The 22,070-nt window shown below is 40.7% G+C and overlaps 1 protein-coding gene and 1 pseudogene across 1 annotated transcript in view; both read right to left on the bottom strand.

Moving 5' to 3' along the window:
- Positions 1–22,070, bottom strand: part of LOC144656581 (uncharacterized) — an 88,940-nt gene that overhangs the window by 23,990 nt on the left and 42,880 nt on the right. The window contains exons 12-13 of the mRNA XM_078516800.1: positions 12,552–12,623; positions 7,130–7,249 (exon numbers count right to left, since the gene is read on the bottom strand). Coding sequence (XP_078372926.1) covers positions 7,130–7,249; positions 12,552–12,623 — 192 coding nt within the window. The remainder of the gene's footprint in view (positions 1–7,129; positions 7,250–12,551; positions 12,624–22,070) is intronic.
- LOC144656251 (uncharacterized) lies at positions 4,573–6,234 on the bottom strand (annotated as a pseudogene).

Raw genomic sequence — 22,070 nt, 5'->3', positions numbered from 1 at the left:
TAGACAAACAGACAGACAAACGGTACGGGTTGACAAAAACAATAATAACCAGTAAATGTAGCGTTTCAATGAACGACGAAAAAACCCCTCAGTTAATCATTTTTAATAATAGTGCTTCAAACAAGATTGGTACATTTCAAGACAGTACGTTTTATTGTATCGTACTTGTTTTATTGTTGCAAATGTGCCTGTAAAAAAATGAAATGAAGATTTGCGTTTATTAAATACATAGCAACTCATTGAGGTCTCAGGGTCTTTATTCCAATAACTAATGCGTGAATTCCAAAAGCAAATACACTTGCTAATTACGCTCCTGCTGTTGTTGCTCGCTCATTAGCTAACACAATATGCCAGTTAATTGCGGTCACCTCGCTACATGTATCTGTACTGTTGGGCTTGACTAGCATTTTCGCCTATAGTATTTAATCACGATAAACATGTCTTTCATACCCTAAATACACAACAACTCATTTGGTGTCTCTGGGTCTTTAATGCAATGACCAACGCGTGAATTCCCCAAATTTCCCCCAAGGAGTTGTTGGCATCATGAGTGAGTGATAGCCACCCTCATCATATATGCTTACAGCAGCTAATTTATATTGAAGAGAACGTTAACAGTCTAAATAGCGTTCATACCCGTTCGAGCGCCAATCGCCTGGGAGTTAAATGTAATGCCCAGAGACGCCGAAACTTTGGGCATACCTCGCTACTTCCCGACAAAAGGAGTGCCTAGAGTATTTAGTACTGTCAATACCGCATCATTTGAGTGAAAGCTTAATCTTATTAGTGAACACCGAGTATGTTAGTGGTGTTAGGGCGCCATTCTTTTTATAAGTAAACGCAGGGCCCAAATCGTATTTAGTGGGTTGAAGCACTCACTTTGGCAGCTTCAATGCGTGCACAAGTATGGACATTGGGCAGAGGTAAGAATGCTCAACTTTGGGACCTGGGTCTGAGAATTGTACGGTTACGATTTTGAATAGTTATGGACCAGCAAACAAAAAGCACGATGCCCCAATTAAAGAGGTGTATGTCACGTCGTCGTAGATGTTTTTGTGGATCAAATACTGCTGCGGTCTGTAAAAGAAGATTTGATTTACGAAAAAAAAGGAGAAAAAGGCCACCAAACGCGCAGCCCAGAAGGTTGCGTTTAACGATATAGTAAGGTCAAGTTGTTCGAAAATTCTGGTGAGGATGACTGGTGCGATAGGTAGCTTTGGAAAAATGCTTTGCTGTTTATGCGTATTGTGCCACGTATAAGTAAAATTTTTTTGTACTTGAATGATGGCGCTTAAAAACGGGTTTTGAAACCCATGCTGCAGATGCAGTATCGTACTATTTTGAGGTAGCACGGAATGCTTAAAGTTGACAAAGTTCTTGCGAGGAAGACCACATAGCGCAAGAGGTGATGGCCCTTGCAGTGCACTGGTTGGTAGCACAAATAAAGGCAGAAACGGAGATATGCGCACAACTGCGACCGGCATGTCGCTACTGTCGACGGTTCAAACGCTTGTCTTCTGTAACGCTGTAGTTCAGCGTCGAGACTTGTTTCTGAGCATGTACTGTGCAGTGGCAAAAAGGCATATGCGTTCATGGAAATGTGGGACTCTCGAGGAACACACGTAGCAACGCTGTTGCTGTGATAAGTATGAGACAAAAACCAATTGCAGCGAGAATCGAAGGTTCGTGGAGGCGCGATAAGGCGTCTGCTACTGTGTTGTCACGCGCACTGATCTATCGTGCGGTTCGACGAAAATTGTATAACGCTGATAACAAAAATATTTCGCGAAGCCAAACTCATGGTTCGCGTGTTGCGTGAGGCTGCTTTATAAAGCTGGCAGTTGTAGTGTTATCGGTGCGCACAGTTAACCATTTGCCGCTAAGCTCCTGTTCCAGCCTCTAAGTGCTACCAGGATAGTGTATGTCTCTTGTGAATTAATATGAGCCCCAGCTAAAGAGCGACAGCAGTCGGCTGCCCAATTTATGTAGAGCCAATCGCCATGAAGAAATCCCCCTGAACCGAGCGGGCACGAGACTGTGGAGAATCCATCCTAATCAATCGGTCCAGATTCGACAAAGAAACATGTTGCGTAAAGGACGCTTTAATACTCAGCCCACCATGTTAAATCAGCCTTGAGTGCCGCGGTGGCATGAATGTGTTGATGCTGGCGTCGCAAGCTATTAACAGTGTCAATCATTCGCCAGAGAAACGTTCGCCCGCCAAATACAACTCGTGCTGCAAAATTCTATTTACCATCGAAAGTTTGTAATTCGTTCTTTGTGATTGATCGCTTCGCCATTGAGACGCTTGGTTATTCTCGCAATTAGCTCAGTTTAGTATCGTAGCCAGGTAGCTTAACGCAAAATAAAGGCTTGATCGTGACAAGAGTGATAAAAACGTGAAATTTGGCCTACAACTTGCTTACACCCTACGAAATAAAATTAGAAGGGGTGCCCGAGTAAATCTGCTCACGATTCCGTTTTAAGGGGATATTTAGTCAAAACCGGCAAAATGACTGGCGCCCAGGCTTCGCACGCCCATCGAAGATGGCGGCGCTCTTGCCATTCTGCTGTCTTCAGTGTAAGTATCCGAAATTTACACATACAAAACAGGAACTACACTTAACAACATGTTAAGTGTAGTTGACAGTTGTAATGTTATCGGTGCGTACAGTTAACCATTTGCCGCTAAGCTCCTGGTCCAGCCTCTAAGTGCGAGCAGGATAGTGTATGTCTCTTGTAAATTAATATGCGCCCCAGCTAGAGAGGGACAGCAGTCAGCTGCCTAATTTAAGTAGAGCCAGTCACCATGAAGAAATCCTCCTGAGCCGAGCGGGCACGCGACTGTGAAGAATTCATCCGAATCAATCGGCTCAAATTCGTCGAACAAAAACTTAGTGTTCCGTTAAAGACGATTAAAAATTCAGCCCACCATGTTAAAAAAGCGTTGAGTGCCGCGGTGGGGAGGATATGGTGATGCAGGCGTCGCAAGCTACGAACAGTGTCAATCACTCGCCGGAGAAACGTTCGCCCGCTAAATACCACGCAAAATTTAATTTTGCAGCACGATTCTCTCTTTGTGATTGATTACTTCGCCATTGAGACGCTTGGTAATTATCTATTCACTGTGTCAATTTCAACCCCCAGAAAGGTAAGTCGCTGAGGTGGAGGGATAGCTTTATCTGAAGCTCAAGTTGGCCTAAGAGTCTAATGACTGATTAACTCATTCTAAACTATTTCGCTTTCGCTTTCACTGTCGCCTATGAGGAGAAAGTCATCACGATACGCTTATATGGTTAGAAAACCTCGCCTTGTCCTGATTCAGGTGATCGCTTGCGTGGGCCTGTGAAATATTCAGGGCGATTATGAGGTTCCAAAAGGCCCGCGGTTGGGGGAGGACTCCTATATGAAAGCGGCGGAGATGCTCGCCGGAATTAAAAAAAAAACCTAAAAGAGAGCAGTCTGGGCATGGCTCAAGCTTTTTATGGCCCCTAAAAGATATCACAATACTGGAAATAGAATTTTTATTTTCATATTTCTTGTTTTGGCTGAAGAAAAGATGGAATTTTGCCCGGAACATCCTAAGCGAGACTAAAAATGCGAAATTTTCTCCTCTAAGCATCTTCTTCCCTTTAGTATAGGATCCCCCCCCCCCGGGCCAAAAGGTAATTTAAAGTCATACATGACGGTAGTGTGGTTCTCTCCGCTAAATTGCAAATCCAGTCCTGTACCTTTGTAAGTACGATAAGCACGATAAGCACTTTTGAGATCAATTTTTACAAGATACGCGTCAGGCTTGATAAGCGAGACCGCTTCGTCAAGTGTCACGTAAGAGAAATGTTGCGTATATGCATGCATACGGGTTTATGTTGTTATGTTCTGGGAGGCTGCAGTCGTGTACGAGTCGAATATTGTCAATGTTTGGTATAGGAATGGCCCCAAGAGCACTGAAAATAGAAGGTTTTGTTCTAGGTATTACATAATAATTTCAAATTTGAATTTCTTCGCAAATTTGTTTTTCCATCTTGTCACATACGTCCAAATCTGGCACTGAATCCAACGCGACCCAACAAGCTACGAACTTCTGAGGGTGTCTGCGGTTGACTTGAAAAGTGCTATTAACAGTGTTACAGTTCCCTGTGGCAAGAGTTCCTGCTGGATCCACACGATGGATTTCAAGATCCATGGCAGTCGAATATCCTAGCAAACAACGACCTGTTTTGACAACAACAAAATCTGCCACAATCTTTGTTTTACCAACAGAGTCTTCTGACTGAAACTAACCTTTGATTTCAAGCGCACGACCCACATAAGCAAACAACTTTCTTGTGCTTTCTCCTTAACAGTGTCCATCCTTATAAGATTGCTCGCAGGTCCAGAATCAACCAACACTTCCCTATTTACTGCCCCGATGCTTACACAAAGCACTGGCTCAGCAGAAGCGGTCAAATTGCATGTCTGCTCTTCTACGGTAAAGGCAAATGAGTCATTCTCACCTGGGGGTTTCAACGATCCCTCTACAAGATTGGCCTAACCTGATTTTCCTGGACTCTGATGTCTTTCTCCCCGTCGTTAAGTGGTACTTGTTTTTCCAAACTTTGGGATCCTTTCCCCCTTGTAACAGCTAGCATAGTGTCCGTACTTGCCACAATTACTACACTTCCGTCCACGAGCTGGACAATTGCCGTCTTTAGCCAAGTGACCCTCTTTTCCACAGTTGAAACAAACCCTTTTACCTTTCGATCCACGCCCAGACCTTTGTTCGACAGCATTAGTCCCTGCTCCAACACTTGCTCCAGGTTCTTGTCGGTCTTGACTTGGCGTAACCATTTGACTCACTTGCTCACGCGAAGCTTCTCACTTTCGGACCTTATCCATCGCAGCCTCTAGCGTAATATTATTCACCTCGAGTAATTTCTTCTTCAGTTCAACATTGGGGAGCTTCTCGATCAGATGATCTCGCAAATTTTCCTCCAAAGCTACGCCAAAATTGCAGTGACGAGCTTGTTTCCGTAAACGAACCAAAAATTTGTCAGCGGTCTTCTCCTTGGTCGGCGCAAGTTGCCGAAAAACCACAGGCCGCCCAGACGTTGTATTTGATTTAGGTGATTAGAAGACAATGTATGAGAATACTTTGAGAATTGCTCTAAATAGTACTTATATGAAAGATTTGTATAAAAATGTCTTACCTTATGTTTATCTTGCGTTATTTTGACATTTCTGTTCACACATTTCTGGGAGGCACAGGGCAATTTGCGTCATGCACATTACACCGTGCTATGGTTCCTGGGGAAATTTTTACCGGAATAGGTGGGAAATCTCTAGCGTGTTAACTCACTGCGTGCAGCTGATCGAGCGAGCGTACAAGCTAAAAAATTTGCATGACGCAGATTGCCCTGTGCCTCCCCACGGTTGAGGGTGACTTTTGTCGCTATGGCGCGGTCGCTTAGCTAAAATTTTGAATCTTGTGCCCAAGATAATTTTTCACGCATTCAGACAAAGCAAAAGTGGAAATCCAGCGCTCGAAAACGAGCGTTTCTCGGGCGGTTAAAATAAACTTTGGAACCTAAGGCGAAGGAAATCAAAAGAAGAATTATCGACGGCTGTATTGAAGCAATTTTGGAGAGATTCGGCCATTTTAGTGGTATTTATGGAGCTTCGAGTGCACACCGTTGGTAAACTAGGTCGCCTGCCTTTCGTTTCTCTTTAGGGTAAGCACAACGTCGGAAAGAAAAACTCGTCTAAACGGCTTTAAATCCCACTCCACAGGCCCAGAAATGTCAAAATAACGCAAGATAAACATAAGGTAAGACATTTTTATACAAATCTTTCATACAAATACTAATTCGAGCAATTTCATAGTATTCTCTTACATTGTCTTATAATCACCTAAATCGAATACAACGTCTGGGCGGCCTGTGGAGAAACATGGCCTTCGAATGGCACATTGTCCACGGCGCGAAAATGAGCATCAAGCTTACGAAGACACACTTCATACTCGTTATCCTCCTAGGCATTGATCGGTCCTGAATCCGAAAGGACTTCGGAAATATCTTGGACTTCCATGCCCGCTAAATGAAGTAATTGAGCTTTCTTTCGAGAGGCGTTCGTAATTCCTTTGCCATCGATGTAATATTGGTAAGATCGCTTCCACTGTCGCCACCGCTTGGCGACCTGAAAGTAAGAACCGGTTAAATCTTAGGGCGGCAACGCTCGTTCCGCTGAGTGCGACATCCTCGTCGTCAATTTGTAGTGTTCAAAGGCCACAAAGGCAAGCCACAAAGGCTAACAGCTGCTTTTAAAGCAGAACACACGACCGTACACACAGTACATGCTTTCCCGCTCACTACACACTCTTCGCATCCCCGATGTACTCTTATGAGTAACCGCTGGGCTACTGACATGTAATACACTACAGCCTTCCACTGCCACCCACTGCAAATGACCCCTTTTTCGCCAAATTAAGGGTATCCCTTTGACAGTCTGTTATCATCCGTGCAAATACCGAGAGATTAGGCAGCGTAGACTTGTTCGTAACTCCTAACTTAAAGTCACGAGAATAGCCAAAGTTGGCAACGTTATAATCAGAAGCAGTACTTTTAAATTTAGTTTTTGAGGCGATTAAAACTAATTTATTTGATATGAGCTAGTTTTAAATATTGTCATTATAAATATTTTTACCATTTTGTAATTCAAAGAAAAATTCAGCCAACCAGAGAAACAGACAAGACGGGTTAATAAGAACAACATAAAACACCAGTAAACGAAGCATAAACCTTCAGGTAATCAGTTTAGTTAATGGAACGAGATTTGGTACGTTCAAGTCAAAAAGTCAGTCGGTTTTATATTCGGCATAAAGGTTAGAGTTCAAGCTCAATATTCAGTTATTGTCTGCCCTTTTAGTTTTGCAAAAAGTTGTATTTTAATATTTTGATCATTATCCAGTTTGTAGCAGTTCTTAACAGGTTAAACTGTTGTTACCAATGATTGGGCATTTGTTTGGTACCATTATTGTAGAAGAAACTGTAAAAGGTTTGCAGTACTGATCCATCAAAGTATAAGAGATGGAAAGTGCTGGAAACCGTTGATAGCCTCCTTAATTAAATACTTGTCAGATGCATGTACTTACAAATAAGTTAGCCTTAGGTTTTCAAATATTCCTTCAGGCAGCACTTCTATTTTATTGTGGCTAAGGCGCCTGCAAAAAACAAAATCACATATTGTACCATTACAGTGAGACAGATCGACCCTTATATGCCACACCTTTAAGATGATTAAAAGTATCGACCCCTCGAACGAAGCTACCCACAAGAAGTAATGAAAGGAAAACACTGTTAAATGTGACAGTAACAATGGTTGTTACTTTCAAAACTTTACGGTCGTTTGCCCTTAAATTAATCCGCATTTATCACAGTAATCGAGCGTAAGCTGAATAAGCAAATTATATACAGTGATATATTGTCCCATTTGCATCAAGCCACCAATAATAATTATTGTCACCAATTGTAATCATGATGTGGCCCACGACAGTTAAAACTTAAATTATTTGTTATGAGCCACTTTTAAAAAGTTTTCTGCAATTCAGCAACATTTTGACTGACAGACACACACACAGACAGTCGGACAAACAGGCAGGCAGACAGACAGACAGACAGACAGACAGACAGACAGACATGCAGGCAGGCAGGCAGGCAGGCAGGCATGCATCAGGCATGGAGTTGGACAGAAAAACAGGCAGGCAGACATACAGTAGATATACATGTACCTCCAGTCTGACAAAGGCACCCCTTTTTCGTAATAACCTCCTGTATAGTAATCTCCACCCACATCCCTAAGAGTAAGTGTTGTTATTTTCGCTGGGATGCCTGTGTACCCAGTCCCTCTTGCGTCAGAAACACGAGTGATGAAAGGACTCCTATCTTTGAACTTTTTTATATTGTTTAGGGTTAAAGTGAATCGTGCTGTTAAATCTGTTGTATATTAACTGCATGGAAGCTGAAATATAGCTCGAACTGTCAAAAATCTGATGTATATGAAAATTTCCTTGTATAGTTACTGATTGCGTGTTTTAGCAAAATACCGTCAAAGTGAAGTTGGGATCATCACCTTACTCGACCTGTTTGCTGTACCTGAAAAATTTCTACCGTTATAAGCGTTGGTCTTTTTTTTGGACTTTGCTCCTTTGCGATGCAAAATGTGCGGATACTGAGAAACTGCTCATCCGTTAAATTTGGTTAAATTTGGCACCCGTTCGAGGTAAATAGCTCGGGGTAAAGATGCTGGTTTACGCCCGACTCTTAAAGAATAATTCGTATACTGCCGTCGCAGTTACTGTGCCAACAGTATCACCGAAGGCATGTAAACAACAAAAAAAATGGACTGCCTTTGGCTGTAGCTAGACTGCAGGAAATTCTTACTTTATTAATTAGGTATTCCTTGAACTTGCAACAATGTTTCACCAGTTTCTCTATTTCTAGCACTGAATCCCATGCTAGGTGTTGCTCGCAATCCTCTCTGCGAGTCGATTTGTGGTATAGATCGTCTTACCCAGGCTGTGGGACTTGTCATTTCTAAGAAGCAAAGGCCCCACAGCCCCCTTACTCAAGCTGTGGGACTTGCCACTCCAAGAGGGTCAAATACTAATGCCTAACTAGTCAGAATTTCTCTCTTACTAGTTTCCACAGAACCTTAAGTAAATATCACGACCATGGTATCTTTCTGCTTGCTCCAAGAAAGTCTTGGTAACTTTGCTTCTTTGGCTTTCATGCACAAATTTTCCTTGTCATATATTTTCCCTTCGTCTCTCAATTCAGCGTTAGCCACCACCGCATAAGAGTGGCATGTATGTAGTTCAAACTCCGCTTGTCAATATACTAAGACTGTCACCTTTTCAAATTATAAATTGCGCCCTGGGCAGTGGTAATTCGTCCACTAACGATCCTCAAAATCTTCGTGATATTTGTCTTTCAAGTTTTCTAGCTGTTGCTTTAGAGTTCCACCAAGAAGAAACAGTGGCTGTGTTGAACCGAACAACGGACTAGTGAGTATCAAAGCCTAAACCTGTGTGTACTTGCAAGACTGACTGCTAAAAATCGCCACAAAGCGCAACAGCCAGCTTTGAAACGGTTTTGAACCAGCAAAATCCAGAGTATGTTTTTGAGTGGAGGCCCAGTCTCCAATCTACAATCGTTTAAGGAGGAACTATTCTGATATTCCTTAGCTGATGGGTCGAAGATGATTCGTATATTTGTGCTTTCTGCTTGTTTCTCTCCTGGGGGTCTCTGGCACGGTTCACGGGTAAAAAAATAAAAATAAATAACGAATCACGGATATTAAAATTTCATTTTTCCGAATAATAATAATAATGAGAATTATTTTCGTCGAATGACGAAAATAAGCAAGTAATGTACTACTTTTTTATCTCGCTGTTACCCAAAGAAATTCACATTTACGTTTCACGGCAAATCAAATCTGCTAATGACGCATCACAAAAGTATCCCCTCTTTGTAAAGAAGGTCAAAACTGCCTTTCTTCCTAAGGCTAATCATTAACTCTCTCCACGGTTCTTTCCTCCAGTTGGTCTTGGATTTTATTAACCCTCGGACGTACAAGCAAACTCATACCCCCACCATCGTACAAGGGGGGGGGGGTGGATGGAACCCCTCCCCGGAGTTTTCGTTATATTAAGGCGTAGCGAAATTATTTTGCTCTCAGAAGAAAGCCCGTAGCTTACTCTACAAGATGGCATAATTTTAATTGGCTGTGACGTCACATGACGTCACGTGACGTCATTAGAGCCGCCATCTTGGATCCGCCATCTTGGATTTCAACATTTTCTTAGAAAGTCACAAAATAACAGAAATTGATGCAAAATCAAGTCAGAATGCTTATGGATTCTTAAAATAAACAAATCGTGCAATTCTGTTTAAAAAACTGGAAAAAATAAAGAAAAATGTTAAAAATGACGATTTTTGGCAAGACCTGCCTGTATTTATGACGTTGCCATGGCAACGTCAAACATCATGGACACATGGTTGACATATCAAAATTTCGGCAAAGGATGAATGAACAGCTACTGAAAGTTTCAGTACTGTAGAGTAAATCGTTTTCTCAAAATTTGGAAAAAACCTTATGGGGGGGGGTGGCATCCACCCCCCTTGTACGTCCGAGGGTTGATTAATAATTTGCCGTCAATGTGCTGTTCTGCTATTGGCTTGCTATGCCAATATCCATTCATCTTTTTCTTCAGTTTTCTTTCTCTTGACATCTCTTTTTGGCCAATCTCTGAGGGAGCAACAGATTACGATATTCACCTAGACTACATTGAAATTCTAGAAAGAAACCTGAATAGACTAGAACGCCTTTTTCTGGTCGTTTTGCATTCCATGCCATGCATCCACGACCGAAACTCCGTAAACGAACATTTGCAGAATAGAAGCATGTTTATTAGTTAAATGGATTCACTTACATAATTCTATTATATGCCTCAGGGTTGCAGGTGCTTACTTTATTCTCTCGCTCCTGAACACTTACATTTCCTACAAGTTTAGTTACCTTTGTCTGCATCTTTGGAGACTAGCAGCAAATAAGACTAGATTATGCATGCAGTGACACTGTTTCAAACTATACGTTTACGAAGGCGACAGACCGTTTGCGAATATTTAGTTTCTTAAAAGTGTTTATAAGATTATTTTACATTTTTAAATCAGTTTTAAAAAAGTTTTTAAGTAACCATGATAAACACTGATCGCCCAAATAACAAAATGTAACATGTTTTTTGGGAAAGACGCCTTATATGAATATCATAAGACAAATATAAAAGTAAGAAATGTCGACAATCGTATAATAGGATTAGCTCCAAATTTAATTCCTTGGAAAATCTTCCTGTCTGTAGATTTTGTTTTTTTTTTAAATGCCAAGAACCTACAGGAAGTTCGAAAACGCAGCGCTCGAAAACGAGCGTTTCATTGGATCCTTAGGCGAAGGAAATCCAAAGAAGAATTATCGACGGCTGTATTGAAGCAATTTTGGCGAGATTCGACCATTTTTGTGGTATTTATGGAGCTTCGAGTGCGGACCGTTGGCGAACTAGGTCGCCTGCCTTTCGTTTCTCTTTAGGGGAAGCAAACGCGGAAAGAAAAACTCGTCTAAACGGCTTTAAACGCCACTCCAGAGGCACAGAAATGTCAAAATAACGCAAGATAAACATAAGGTAAGACATTTTTATTCAAATCTTTCATACAAGTACTATTTCGAGCAATTTTCAAAGTATTCTCATACATTGTCTTATAATCACCTAAATCGAATACAACGTCTGAGCGGCTGTGGAAAAACATGGCCTTCGTATGGCACATTGTCCACGGCGCGAAAATGAGCATCAAGCTTACGAAGACACACTACATACTCGTTATCCTCTTCGGCATTGATCGGTCCTGAATCCGGAAGGACTTCGAAAATATCTTGGACTTCCATGCCCGCTAAATGAAGTAATTGAGCTTTCTTTCGAGAGGCGTTCGTAATTCCTTTGCCATCGATGTAATATTGGTAAGATCGCTTCCACTGTCGCCACCGTTTGGCGACCTGAAAGTAAGAACCGGTTAAATCTTAGGGCGGCAACGCTCGTTCCACTGAGTGCGACATCCTCGTCACCAATTTGTAGTGTTCAAAGGCCACAAAGGCAAGCCACAAAGGCTAACAGCTGCTTTTAAAGCAGAACACACGACCGTACACACAGTACATGCTTTCCCGCTCACTACACACTCTTCGCATCCCGGATGTACTCTTATGAGTAACCGCTGGCCTACATGTAATACACTACAGCCTCCCACTGCCACCCACTGCAAATGACCCCTTTTTCGCCAAATTTAGGTATCCCTCGACGGCTTTTTTCATCCATGCAAATACCGAGAGATTAAGCAGCGTAGACTTGTTCGTAACTCCTAACTTAAAGTCACGAGAATAGCCAAAGTTGGCAACGTTATAAGCAGAATCAGTACTTTTAAATTTAGTTTTTGAGGCGATTAAACCTAATTTATTTGATATGAGCTAGTTTTATATATTCTCATTATAACATTTTTTACCATTTTGTAATTCAAAAAAATTCAGCCAGCCAGAGAAACAGACAAGACGGGTTAACAAGAACAACATAAAATACCAGTAAACAAAGCATAAACCTTCAGTTAATCAGTTTAGTTTATGGAACGAGGTTTGTTACGTTCAAGTCAAAAAGTCAGTCGGTTTTATATTCGGCATAAAGGTTAGAGTTCAAGCTTAATATTCAGTTATAGTCTGCCCTTTTAGTTTTGCAAAAAGTTGTATTTTAATATTTTGATCATTATCCAGTTTGTAGCAGTTCTTAACCAGGACCGGCGGACTAGTGATTTGAAGTGTGGGGGGAGGGGGGGGGGCTTAAGGCATTTGTTTGGTACCATTATTGTAGGAGCAACTGTAAAAGGTTTGCAGTACTGATCCATCAAAGTATAAGAGATGGATAGTGCTGGAAACCGTTGATAGCCTCCCAAATTAAATACTTGTCAGATGCATGTACTTACAAAATAAATAGACTTGATAGGTTTTCAAATATTCCTTCAGGCAGCACTTCTATTTTATTGTGGCTAAGGTCCCTGCAAAAAACAAAATCACATATTGTACGATTACAGTAAGACAGATCGACCCTTATATGCCACACCTTTAAGATGATAAAAAGTATCGACCCAGACAGACAGACAGACAGACAGACAGACAGACAGACAGACAGACAGACTAGACAGACAGACAGGCAGGCAAACAGGCATGCAGCAGGCAGGGAGTTGGACAGAAAAACAGGCAAGCAGACATACAGAGTGATATACCTCCAGTCTGACAAAGGCATCCCCTTTTTGTAATAACCTCCTGTATAGTTATCCCCACCCACATCCCCAAGAGTAAGTGTTGTTATTTTCGCTGAGATGCCTGTGTACCCAGTCCCTCTTGCGTCAGAAACAAGAGTGATGAAAGGACTCCTTAGGCTTTCTTTGAACTTCTTTGTATTGTTTAGGGTTAAAGTGAATCGTGCTGTTAAGTCTGTTGTATATTAACTGCATCGAAGCTCAAATATGGTTCGAACTGTCAAAAATCTGATGTTTATGAAAATTTCCTTGTATAGTTACTGATTGCGTGTTTTGGCAAAATACCGTCAAAGTGAAGTTCGGATCATCACCTTACTCGACCTGTTTGCTGTACCTGTAAAATTTCTACCGTTATAAGCGTTGATCATATTAGACTGTGCTCCTTTGCGATGCAAAATGTGCGGATACTGATGAACTGCTTATCCGTTAAATATGGTACCAGTTCGAGGTGAATTGCTCGGGTTAAAGATCCTGGTTTGCGCACGACTCTTAAAGAATAATCCTTATACTGAAGTCGCAGATATTGTGCCAATAGTATCACCGAAGGCATGTGAACAAAAAAAGGAATGGTTCTTTGGCTGTAGCTAGACTGCAGGAAATTCTTACTTTATTAATTAGGTATTCGTTGAACTGCAACACTGTTTTACCAGTTTCCCTATTTCTAGCACTGAATCCCATGGTAGGTGTTGCTCGCAAACCTCTCTGCGAGTCGATTTGTGGTATAGATCGTCTTACCCAGCTGTGGAACTTGCCATTTCTAAGACGCAAAGGCCCCACAGCCCCCTTACTCAGGCTGTAAGGCTTGCCACTCCAGGAGGGTCAATTACTTATGGCTAACTAGTCAGAATTTCTCTCTAACTAGTTTCCACAGAACCTTTAGTAAAGATCACGACCATGGTATCTTTCTGCTTGCTCCAAGAAAGTCTCGGTAACTTTGCCTCTTTGGCTTTCATGCACAAATTTTTCTTGTCATATATTTTCCCTTCGTCTCTCAATTCAGCGTTAGCCACCACCACATAATAGTGGCATGTATGTAGTTTAAACTCCGCTTCTCGATATACTAAGACTGTCACCTTTTCAAATTATAAATTGTGCCCCTGGGCAGTGGTAATTCGTCCACTAACGATCCTCAAAATCTTCGTGATATTTGGCTTTCAAGTTTTCTAGCTGTTGCTTTAGAGTTCCACCAAGAAGAAACAGTGGCTGTGTTGAAGGACGAACTAGTCTAATATTCCTTAGCTGATGTGTCGAAGATGGTTCGTATATTTGTGCTTTCTACTTGTTTTTCTTCTGCTGCTTCGTAGGGGGTCTTACAGGGGCGGTCTCTGGCATGGTTCACGGGCAGAAAAAATAAAAATAAATAACGGATCACGGATATTAAAATTTCATTTTTCCGAATGACGAAAATAAACAAGTAACGTACTACTTTTTTATCTCGCTGTTACCCAAAGAAATTCACATTTACGTTTCACGGCAAATCAAATCTGCTAATGACGCATCACAAAAGTATCCCCTCTTTGTAAAGAAGGTCAAAACTGCCTTTCTTCCTAAGGCTAATCCTTAACTCTCTCCACGGTTCTTTCCTCCAGTTGGTCTTGGATTTTATTAACCCTCGGACGTACAAGCAAACTCATACCCCCACCATCGTACAAGGGGGGGGTGGATGGAACCCCTCCCCGGAGTTTTCGTTATATTAAGGCGTAGCGAAATTATTTTGCTCTCAGAAGAAAGCCCGTAGCTTACTCTACAAGATGGCATAATTTTAATTGGCTGTGACGTCACATGACGTTACGTGACGTCATTAGAGCCGCCATCTTGGTTCCGCCATCTTGGATTTCAACATTTTCTTAGAAAGTCACAAAATAACAGAAATTGATGCAAAATCAAGTCAGAATGCTTATGGATTCTTAAAATAAACAAATCGTGCAATTCTGTTTAAAAAAACTGGAAAAAATAAAGAAAAATGTTAAAAATGACGATTTTTGGCAAGACCTGCCTGTATTTATGACGTTGCCATGGCAACGTCAAACATCATGGACACATGGTTGACATATCAAAATTTCGGCAAAGGATGAATGAACAGCTACTGAAAGTTTCAGTACTGTAGAGTAAATCGTTTTCTCAAAATTTGGAAAAAACCTTATGGGGGGGGGGGGGTGGCATCCACCCCCCCCTTGTACGTCCGAGGGTTAATTAATAATTTGCCGGCAATGTGCTGTTCTGCTATTGGCTTGCTATGCCAATATCCATTCATCTTTTTCTTCAGTTTTCTTTCTCTTGACATCTCTTTTTGGCCAATCTCTGAGGGAGCAACAGATTACGATATTCACCTAGACTACATTGAAATTCTAGAAAGAAACCTGAATAGACTAGAACGCCTTTTCCTGGTCGTTTTGCATTCCATGCCATGCATCCACGACCGAAACTCCGTAAACGAACATTTGCAGAATAGAAGCATGTTTATTAGTTAAATGGACTCACTCACATGATTGTATTTTGTGCCTCAGGGTTGCAGGTGCTTACCGTATTCTCTCGCTCCTGAACATTTACATTTCCCACAAGTTTAGTTACCTTTGTCTGCATCTTTTGAGACTAGCAGCAAATAAGACCAGATTATGCATGCAGTGCCACTGTTTCAAACTATACGTCTACGAAGGCGACAGAACGTTTGCGAATATTTAGTTTCTTAAAAGTGTTTATAAGATTATTTTACATTTTAAAATCAGTTTTAATAAAGTTTTTAGGTAACCATGATAAACACTGATCGCCCAAATAACAAAATGTAACATGTTTTTTGGGAAAGACGCCTTATATGAATATCATATATAAGACAAATATAAAAGTAAAAAAAATGTCGACGATCGTATAATAGGATTAGCTCCAAATTTAATTCCTTGGAAAATTTTCCTCCCTGAAGATTTTGTGTGTTTTTTTTTTTTAATGCCAAGAACCTACAGGAAGTTCGAAAACGCAGCGCTCGAAAACGAGCGTTTCTCTAGCGGTTAAAATAAACTTTGTAACCTTAGGCGAAGTAAATCCAAAGAAGAATTATCGACGGCTGTATTGAAGAAATTTTGGCGAGATTCGACAATTTTTGTGGTATTTATGGAGCTTCGAGTGCGGACCGTTGGCGAACTACAGATCGCCTGCCTTTCGTTTCTCTTTAGGGGAAGCGCAACGTCGGAAAGAAAAACTCGTCTAAACGGCTTTAAAACTACTCCAGAGGCACAGAAATGTCAAAATAACGCAAGACAAACATAAGGTAAGACATTTTTATTCAAATCTTTCATACAAGTACTATTTCGAGCAATTTCCAAAGTATTCTCATACATTGTCTTATAATCACCTAAATCGAATACAACGTCTGGGCGGCTGTAGAGAAACATGGCTTTCGTATGGCACATTGTCCACGGCGCGAAAATGAGCATCAAGCTTACGAAGACACACTACATACTCGTTACCCTCCTCGGCATTGTTCGGTCCTGAATCCGGAAGGACTTCGAAAATATCTTGGACTTCCATTCCCGCAAAATGAAGTAATTAAGCTTTCTTTCGAGAGGCGTTCGTAATTCCTTTGCCATTGATGTAATATTGGTAAGATCGCTTCCATTGTCGCCACCGTTTGGCGACCTGAAAGGAAGAACCGGTTAAATCTTAGGGCGGCAACGCTCGTTCCACTGAGTGCGACATCCTCTTCGCCAATTTGTAGTGTTCAAAGGCCACAAAGGCAAGTCACAAGGGCTAACAGCTGTTTTTAAAGCAGAAAACACGACCGTACACACAGTACATGCTTTCCTGTTCACTACACACTCTTCGCATCCCGGATGTACTCTTATGAATAACCACTGGGCTACATGTAATGCACTACAGCCTCCCACTGCCACCCACTGCAAATGACCCCTTTTACGCCAAATTTAGGGTATCCCTCGACAGTCTTTTATCATCCATGCAAATACCGAGAGATTGGGAAGCAGAGACATGTTCGCAACGCCTAACTTAAAGTCACGAGAATAGCCAAAGTTGGCAACGTTATATTCAGAAGCAGTACTTTTAAATTTAGTTTTTGAAGTGATTAAAACTAATTTATTTAATATTAGCTAGTTTTAAATATTCTCATTATAACAATTTTTACCATTTTGTAATTCAAAAAAAAAATCAGCCAGCCAGAAATAAAATGAGTCTGAAATTGGCCTAGCTGCACATTCACAGCGAAATTACTAACTTATTGCTAACCCGAGGTGGCCTCCCCCATAAGCCTTGTGGTTTCTTGGAGGTCTCCTCGCCTTATCTTTTTAAGTTATTTTAATTTGTATGTTTAATTCTGAAGTGGCAAATAAATGATGATGATGATGATGATGATGATGAGAAACAGACAAGACGGGTTAACAAGAACAACGTAAAATACCAGTAAACGAAGCATAAACCTTCAGTTAATCACTTTAGTTTATGGAACGAGATTTGGTACGTTCAAGTCAAAACGTCAGTCGGTTTTATATTCGGCATTAAGTTTAGAGTTCAAGCTCAATATTCATTTATAGCCTGCCCTTTTTGTTTTGCAAAAAGTTGCATTTTAATATTTTGATCATTATCCAGTTTGTAGCAGTTCTTAACAGGTTAAACTATTGTTACCAATGATTGGGCATTTGTTTGGTACCATTATTGTAGGAGCAACTGCAATCCGTATTTTATCACAGTAATCGAGTGTAAGCTGGATAAGCAAATTATATACAGTGATATATTGTCCCATTTGCATCAAGCCACCAATAATAATTATTGTCACCAATTGTAATTATTATGTGGCCCACGACAGTTAAAACTTAAATTATTTGTTATGAGCCACTTTTAAGAAGTTTTCTGTAATTCAGCAACATTTTGACTGACAGACACACACAGAGACAGTCGGACAAACAGGCAGACAGACAGTCAGACAGACTAGACAGACAGACAGACAGGCAGGCATGCAGCAGGCAAGGAGTTGGACAGAAAAAAAAGGCAAGCAGACATACAGGGTGATAAACCTCCAGTCTGACAAAGGCATCCCCTTTTCGTATTAACCTCCTGTATAGTAATCCCCACCCGCATCACCAAGAGTAAGTTTTGTTATTTTCTCCTGTGTACCCAGTCCCTCTTGCGTCAGAAACACGAGTGATGAAAGGACTCCTATCTTTGAACTTTTTTGTATTCATTTTAGGGTTAAAGTGAATCGTGCTGTTAAGTCTGCATCGAACCTGAAATATGGTTTGAACTGTCAAAAATCTGATGTATATGAACATTTCCTTGTATAGTTACTGATTACGTGTTTTGGTAAAATACTGTCAAAGTGAAGTTGGGATCATCACCTTACTCGACCTGTTTGCTGTACCTGTTATAAGCGTTGTACCGTTATAAGCGTTGATCATTTTAGACTTTGCTCCTTTGCGATGCAAAATGTGCGGATACTGATGAACTGCTTATCCGTTAAATATGGTACCAGTTCGAGGTGAATTGCTCGGGTTAAAGATCCTGGTTTGCGCACGACTCTTAAAGAATACTGAATCCTTATACTGTAGTCGCAGATATTGTGCCAATAGTATCACCGAAGGCATGTGAACAAAAAAAGGAATGGTTCTTTGGCTGTAGCTAGACTGCAGGAAATTCTTACTTTATTAATTAGGTATTCCTTGAACTTGCAACACTGTTTTACCAGTTTCCCTATTTCTAGCACTGAATCCCATGGTAGGTGTTGCTCGCAAACCTCTCTGCGAGTCGATTTGTGGTATAGATCGTCTTACCCAGCTGTGGAACTTGCCATTTCTAAGACGCAAAGGCCCCGCAGCTCCCTTACTCAGGCTGTAAGGCTATCCACTCCAAGAGGGTCAATTACTTATGGCTAACTAGTCAGAATTTCTCTCTAACTAGTTTCCACAGAACCTTTAGTAAAGATCACGACCATGGTATCTTTCTGCTTGCTCCAAGAAAGTCTCGGTAACTTTGCCTCTTTGGCTTTCATGCACAAATTTTTCTTGTCATATATTTTCCCTTCGTCTCTCAATTCAGCGTTAGCCACCACCACATAATAGTGGCATGTATGTAGTTTAAACTCCGCTTCTCAATATACTAAGACTGTAACCTTTTCAAATTATAAATTGTGCCCCTGGGCAGTGGTAATTCGTCCACTAACGATCCTCAAAATCTTCGTGATATTTGGCTTTCAAGTTTTCTAGCTGTTGCTTTAGAGTTCCACCAAGAAGAAACAGTGGCTGTGTTGAAGGAATAACAAAGCCTAAACCTGTGCGTACCTGCAAGACTGACTGCTAAAAATTGCCAGAAAGCGCAACAGCCAACTTTGAAACGGTTTTGAACCAGCACAATCCAGTGTATGGTTTTAGAGTGGAGTTCCAGTCTCCAATCTGCAATCGTTTAAGGACGAACTAGACTAATATTCCTTAGCTGATATGTCGAAGATGGTTCGCATATTTGTGCTTTCTACTTGTTTTTCTTCTGCTGCTTCGTAGGGGGTCTTACAGGGGCGGTCTCTGGCACGGTTCACGGGCAGAACAAATAAAAATAAATAACGGATCACGGATATTAAAATTTCATTTTTCCGAATGACGAAAATAAACAAGTAACGTACTACTTTTCTATCTCGCTGTTACCCAAAGCAATTCACATTTACGTTTCACGGCAAATCAAATCTGCTAATCACGCATCACAAAAGTATCCCCACTTTGTAAAGAAGGTCAAAACTTCCTTTCTTTCTAAGGCTAATCATTAACTCTCTCCACGGTCCCTTTCTCCAATTGGTCTTGGATTTCATTAATTAATAATTTGTCGCCAATTTTTAGCTCTGTGCTATTGGCTTGCTATGTCTATATCCATTCATCTTTTTCTTCAGTTTTCTTTCTCTTGAAATCATTTTTGGCCAATCTCCGAGGGAGCAACAGATTACGACATTCACCTGAACTACGTTGAAATTCTAGAAAGAAACCTGAATAGACTAGAACGCTTTTTTCTGGACGTTTTGCATTCCATCCAGGACCGAAACTCCGTAAACGAACATTTACAGAATAGAATCATGTTTATAAGTTAAATGGATTCACTCACATGATTCTATTTTGTGCCTCAGGGTTGCAAGTGCTTACTTTATTCTCTCGCTCCTGAACATTTACATTTCCCACAAGTTTAGTTACCTTTGTTTGCATCTTCGGAGACTAGCAGCAAATAAGACCCGATTATGCATGCAGTGACACTGTTTCAAACTATATTTCTGACGAAGGCGACAGAACGTTTGCGAATATTTAGTTTCTAAAAAGTATTTATAAGATCATTTTACACTTTTAGATCAGTTTCAAAAATGTTTTTAAGTTGACATAATAAACACTGATCGCCCAAATAACAAACTGTGACATAGTAAATAATAAATATGGTATTTTTTTTTCAAACTGTGACATGTTTTCTGGAAAAGACGCTTAATATGAATATCATAAGACAACAACAAAAAGGGGCCTACCTTCTGTATAAGTCAACTGATTTTCTTAAAGGAACTGTGTCATGAATTTAAGCCAAATGTAAACAAGAAAAATGGCCGCAGGATTAAGTGAAACATAAAATTAACCACTTACAATGACGAAGAAACATATCAATAACGCAGCAAATTCAAAAGAAAATGTGGATGGACAAATATTGAGAAGAGTAAACGGATTGCGGTATGGTTCTTTGCAAAATCTTAAATGCGATGCGATGATAAATTATCAACATCGCATATAAATACTACAAATCATGAATAAATTGACATTGTTTTAGTGCGACGGCTGAGGGAACATACCAAGTGTGATTAGTAACCAGCTGGTAGTTTTGGTGAATATTGTTGGGAGTCCGTTTTGGTTGTTCATATCGTTTGAGGGTATTGATGTACACTTATGAGTAACCGCTGGCCAACATGTAATACATTACATCCATCTCGTCCTTCGCTTAAATACTTTACGTCAAATAACAGAAAAGTTCCTTTAAACACGCGTTTTGAGTTCATTTCTTGTTTTTACACTCGAACCAAACTCACTAGTCATAAACATGGTCCCTGCGGTTAAAGGGACTATGTCACGGCCAAGTTAATCTTATGTTATTAAATTTTGCCAAATATTCGCAATGAAACTAAATGTTTGCAAAGAAATTAATTCTTTGATACTAAATGACAAAACCATAACTTCCTTGCAGCTAAATGTGTCTCCAGGGCGTCATAAATTAAAGTAACAAGCAGACAAGATTAACTTTGAAAACTGTTCCGCCGCATCGCAATCCGTTTCAATCTTCGACACTTTTGGCCATCCGTACCTTCTTTTGCATTTGGTGTGTTCTTTAAATATTCCTTCACTGTTGTAAGAGGTAATTTTATACATTTAAACGAATTTGATGGTCATTTCCCATGCCTAAGTTTGGCTTAAATCCGTGACACGGTCCCTTTAAATTCATATAAAAATTTTCAAATGTTACTTTTGAAACACAGCAATGAATATGACAGTATAAAAATCCCTAAGTTTAGTGCAGAACATTATCGTTCAGTGCTTTCGGATGAGTACTAATTCTGTCAGATCTTCTAACTGGCTGCTCAGCTGTAGGTATAGCAGCAGGTAGGTCAGGTGGTGAATCTGTCGTTGGTACTGGATTCTCTTTCATGGGTGATATCTCGGCCGTCTTCGGTTCCGTCGGTGGTTCAGCATCCTGTAGTGGAGCTCCATGTTCTTTCTGATCTGGCATGTTAAAGGGCTTGGTTCTAATTGCACATTTAGTTAGGCTTGTAAACGTTTCCATTGTTACATTTTGTCATCTAACCATTATTGTGTTGATATGCAGAAGGTCTCGCTTGTACTGAAATCCCTGTGATGATCTCAGTAGGACCTGGTCTCCACAACGAGACATCACCTGATATGGTTCATTCTCATAGCAAGACGACAGCTTGTTTCATTCTTCTTCTCTAGCGAAACATTGTCTCCTTCTCTCACATTTCGGTCCCTAGCATGAAACCTCTTGTCGGCGTAGTCCTTACCCGACTGCTTTCTCTGTGTGTCCTGATCACGGATTCCTTGGTCGCTGACTTCTATTTCCTCCTCTTCCAAATCGACCAGCTCAGGCATTTTGGTTTTAAGCTTACTTCTAAACAACAATTCAGCAGGACTCTTCCCTGTAGTCGAATGTGGCGTTGACCTG

The sequence above is a fragment of the Oculina patagonica genome, chromosome 6 (assembly GCF_052425735.1).
Source record: "Oculina patagonica isolate OP01 chromosome 6, crgOcupat, whole genome shotgun sequence".
In the NCBI taxonomy this organism is placed as follows: domain Eukaryota; kingdom Metazoa; phylum Cnidaria; class Anthozoa; order Scleractinia; family Oculinidae; genus Oculina; species Oculina patagonica.
Note: the sequence above shows the minus strand (reverse complement) of the source record. Positions and strands in the feature narration are given on the sequence as shown.